Raw genomic sequence first — 5,000 nt, 5'->3', positions numbered from 1 at the left:
CTATTATGGCGATGTGCTGTGCCTATGCTAGACCGTTCCACAGTCCAGCACGCTTCATCATCCCCTAAATAAAATTATGAAAGCGGCAAGTAACAGGCACGTAACATCCATATGCTGTATAAATAAAGACTACCAGCAAGACACTCATATCTATAGCCTCTTTGACACATAGTTCCCTGTCATTTCCATGGAATCCCAAGCTGTGCCGACCAGGCATTTACGCCGTTCTCACATGAGCCAAATGCTGGTAGATTCCCGGGCTGCTCTCTTTCACACATGTCGGTGATTCCCTGGTTGCGCGATCTACTAGAACTGAAGCGGGACTGGTGCGTGGGACTGCCATGTACCATATATCTGCCATATCATACCTCCGTTTTATATAGAAAAATATGATTATAAATACATTTGGGATGGAGGTATGATATGGCAGAGAGATATGGTGGTCTCGCGAGCCTGTCTCGTTCCAGCGAGACAACTCGTATTACGAGTGCTTACCATCACCAAGTGCACTCGCCAACTAAAGCACTTGATTACCGTTGATATAAACATACTATACTAGTCCATAAGCACAGTATGGGAGAACTTGGTGATAAGCATAATAGGAGTTGACTCAATTAGACATATGTTTTAAGGCTGATCTGTGCATGATAGTGCAGCATTTTGACATAATTCTTATCGCATTTCCCCCCGTTGAACTGTATAGCGGCACTTATTAAAGTTAAGTGCTCTTATGACACTTAACACTTACGGTACGGGTAGGATACAAATGCGTACCGTCCCGTGCTGTGGGGGTCTGGTCAATGGAAAAGCACAATTGAGTGTGTGTGTGTGTGTGTGTGTGTGTGTGTGTGTGTGTGTGTGCGTGCGGACTGAGATGGGTCTAGTGATAACATTGTCCCCGACTCTCTCTTCCTGGTCCCAGAGCAGGGGCCCTTCCCAGTGCATTATGGGAAAAGAGAACCCCTTCTGAAGGAATTCAAAGCGTTCCATTGGCTATCCAAACATATGACCTCACCAGTCCAAACACAAACTGACTGGGCTGCAGGATCCACAAACAACCGTGTGTGTGTGTGTGTGTGAGAGAGAAAGAGCTTGAAAGGCAGTAAAGATGGATTAAACCAATAAATAGTGGGCGGGGGGGGCCAAAGCATGTCTCATCAGAGCAGTAGCTAGCTAGCTAGCGTCTTGTTGGGTGGATGGTAGAAGCGTGTCTTCAGACCAGCTCTGTGACAGGAACACAGTTAGCAGATAGAGATAGACAGAGTAGATGGGTTGTACGCTCTGTCTGGTGGAACAGATATGGATGAGGTCTATTCATCACATTTCTATCTGCTCTCATGTTCTGAACAGCCCTGTTCGTTTGTTTATTTAGGCTCCCAGTCAATGTTAATGTCATAGAGAGAGAGAGAGAGAGAGAGAGAGAGAGAGAGAGAGAGAGGGAGAGGGGAGAGAGAGGGAGAGAGGGGGAGGGAGAGAGATAGAGATTATTATTTTGTATTTATCCAAATTTAAACTCTGTACTGTCTTCACCCATTTAATTCTTAGTAAGTTCTTACTTGTTTGACTTGGCAGTGTAAGGGAGTGTGTTACTGTGGCAATACATCCCACTGAAGAGGGTGAGAGAGAGCTCCACACTGCCCCCTGCTGTTTTTACACACTTCCATTTCCTTCTATTAATACACCGGTGGTCAATAAACACAGCGGGGGTCAAGACAGCCTGTTGCATCACTCGATTGCATCAATCAATCATTTCCATCCATCGAGTACTGTCTCTGTGTGTGTGTGTCTGTGTGTGTGTGCTCACAGGTCAATGTCTGAGAGACAGAGAGAGAGAGGGAGAAGAGAGAGGGAGATAAGAGAGAGGGAGAAGGAGAGAGAGAGAGAGGGAGAGAGAGAGAGAGAGAGAGAGGGGAGAGAGAGCAGTAGGGGGGGGGGAGAGAGAGAGCAGTAGAGAGAGAGAGCAGTAAGGGGGGAGGGAGGGAGAGAAGTAGAGAGAGAGGGGGAGGGAGAGAGAGAAAGCAGTAGAGGGAGAGAGAGAGGGAGAGAGAGCTGTAGAGAGGGAGAGAGAGCAGTAGAGAGAGAGCGAGAGAGAGAGCAGTAAGGAGGGAGGGAGGGAAGGGTGTGGTACTCACAGTTGTCCCTGAACTCGATGCTGGCAGGGAGGGTGATCTCAGGTCCCAGACTGTCCTGAGACCTGGGGGGGGAGAGAGAGGTGAGGGCTAGGCGCCGGATTTGGCTGAAACGGCGATGATCTGATATTGTTTGCACCTAACGGCTACACGACTCCGCCGAATTCGACAGCTGAGACCGTGACTATACGCATCGACGATCCATATTGTATTTGGAGTCGTGTGGTCGGCGATACGGGAGCATGTGTTGAAAACGGATAAAAGCATCTACTAAATAATGAAACCCGCCAATGACCAAATATTCAGTCCATAACTTATGCTGTATAAATAACGTTTGATTGATTGATTGATCTATGTGCGCATTGCGCTACAGATTTATTTTTTACACAACAACAAATATGTGATACATGTTCCAGTTTTATTCTTTGAACAACAGAATAGCAAACTTCAAGTTACACAGATGAATAACGTATACATGCCATATCTTGGATGTCGACGTAATGTAAGTGGAGAGGAGATTGATCGGGAGTTGACAATACTACCGAATGAATGAAAATGAATGAATTTCTATTCTTTTACGGTACTGTCTCAATTATATTTGAATAATTTTCTGGGTCTACCAGTACGCGCATGCCCAGTGTACCTGAATACGCGGTTCCATGTGGCCAAAGATTATTTTGCGCGCCAATGAGAAAACGCTTGTTCAGCCAGAGATCAGATCGACCCCGAAATTGCGTTTTGTCGACGTGTAGCGTCCTGAACCAACCCACGCTGATTACTGACCCAGTAGCTGCTTCCCAGCGCTCCATGGGGGGGGGCACCCGGGGTGCTGTGTGTGTGTATGTGTGTGTGTATGTGTGTGTGTATGTGTGTGTGTGCCTACCTGCCGTCCTGGTGGTCCATGCGGACCGTAGGTTTGACCAGGCCTCTCTCACTGCCGTTAGAACGCTCCATGTCCAGCTTCCCTGAGCTCTGTAACACACACACACACACAGTATTACACACACACCAGAATTACACACACACACACAGAATTACACACACACACACACACACAGAATCACACACACACAGAGAATTACACACACACAGAATTACACACACAAACAGAATTACACACACACACAGAATTACACACACAAACAGTATTACACACACACACACGCACACCTTTTACACGCACGCACACACAAACACAAACAGGCACTCACGCACACACACACACACACAACCTTTATACACACACACACACACACACACACACACACACACACTTTCCACACACATTGGTTAATGACCAGCAGCACCTAAACCTGTTCCATTAGCAGACCTCTCTGTTGGCCAGGCTGAGTGTGATGTGACTGATACAAACATTCATCACTATTGACCTCCAGCACAGGCTGTTAGTGGTGAAGGCCAGGCAGGGGGGTGTGTGTGTGAGTGTTTGTGAGCGAGCGAGAGAGAGTGAGAGAGAGAGAGAGAGAGAGAGAGAGAGTGTGTGTGTGTGTGTGTGTGTGTACCTTGCTGGTGGGGAGGGCGGTCCCACTGTGGATGTCCCCGTGAAGGTCAAAGGTCGTCTCAGGAACACTCCTGGATGAGAGAGAGAGAGGGGGGGACAAAAGGTGAGAAAGAGAGAGAGGGAGGGAGAGAGAGAGAGAGACGGTGAGAAAGAGAGAGAGGGTGAATAAGAGAGAGAGGGGACAGTGAGGTCAGGAACAGGATATCCTTTCATTAGTATACACATATCATAGCTTACATATAGTTCACAGTGGCTGTGTTCGGAAGGGCATACTACTCATACTAGATATGACATAGTTTTGAGTATGCGAGAGTGTTCACACTGTACAGTATGCAAAATTTGAGTATGCGAGAAATTCTCTCTTCAGTCTTGTCAAACTGCGTCATACAAACTCGTCATACAGCTGTTGTTTACATTGTCTGATAGCCTGGAGACCGAAAGCTCGCAATAAACATTGTTTTTTGCACAGATTTGAGTGTGCAGATGCAGTTTTTTTGCACTCTATTTGATACTCTTCAGCTGCAGCACCCCAGCTAAGTCTGATCACGGATGAGCGGTGGTATTTTCGCTATATTGGGAATCTACATGGTGAAATGCATTCTTAGACATGTCTACATCGTCATGATTACAAAGATGCCACTTGAAATGCATGAAATCCAAGTTTATTCGTGTCCTACACGCCAAGTATTTAACTGCCTGTAGCCCAATCACGAATGATCCCAGTATTGTAGCTTCAGACGGACAAGTTGGTTGTTATTATGCTTGCTGCAACAAGCCCACGATATGTTATTGCTCATATATATTTATTTTAATCCTGTTCTTTTACCAACTGCTAAGACAACAATATAGTAAGCTAGTAACTGAGCTAGCTAAAGATATTGGCCCCCCAAATCATTTTACAACTTGTTATAATTATGTTACAATGTTTCTGTCGAACTCCGCAGTGAAGGTATCTACAGTGAAGGTATCTATAGGGTGCATTCGTAAATTCGCTCTGAAAGCGCCGGAGTGCACACTGGATTCAACGTCATAAAGGGACCAGGTAATTTGATTGGACAAGAGGCTTTCCATGAGTGCTGATCAGATTTCCAGGGCGAATTTACGAACGCAGCCGTAATGTAGCTAGCCAACAGAAGAGGGAAAAAAACGTCAGATCAGATAAACGGGTTATTTTGATAAACTGGACACATTTTGGGAATATATATGGTTACTTTCTCGCCTGAAAACATAATTAAAACTTCATAAAATGACATGTTAACACTTGTAGAGCCAAAAATACAGCTTTTAGCCAATGGAGGTTTAAAATGGAGGATTTAAATTCCCCGCTGCCGGCCGGTGCGAAATGCATTCTG

At 45.8% G+C, this 5,000-nt stretch overlaps 1 protein-coding gene across 1 annotated transcript in view; it reads right to left on the bottom strand.

Moving 5' to 3' along the window:
* afdna (afadin, adherens junction formation factor a) overlaps window positions 1–5,000 on the bottom strand; it is a 137,757-nt gene that overhangs the window by 54,965 nt on the left and 77,792 nt on the right. The window contains exons 12-14 of the mRNA XM_080550066.1: window positions 3,650–3,719; window positions 3,013–3,101; window positions 2,133–2,194 (exon numbers count right to left, since the gene is read on the bottom strand). Of these exons, the coding sequence (XP_080406192.1) occupies window positions 2,133–2,194; window positions 3,013–3,101; window positions 3,650–3,719 (221 nt within the window). The remainder of the gene's footprint in view (window positions 1–2,132; window positions 2,195–3,012; window positions 3,102–3,649; window positions 3,720–5,000) is intronic.

Source organism: Nansenia antarctica (assembly GCF_963989245.1).
Source record: "Nansenia antarctica genome assembly, chromosome: 1".
Classification (NCBI taxonomy): Eukaryota; Metazoa; Chordata; class Actinopteri; order Argentiniformes; family Microstomatidae; genus Nansenia; species Nansenia antarctica.
The sequence above is the reverse complement of the archived record's forward strand: the minus strand, read 5'-3'. Positions and strand labels throughout refer to the sequence as shown.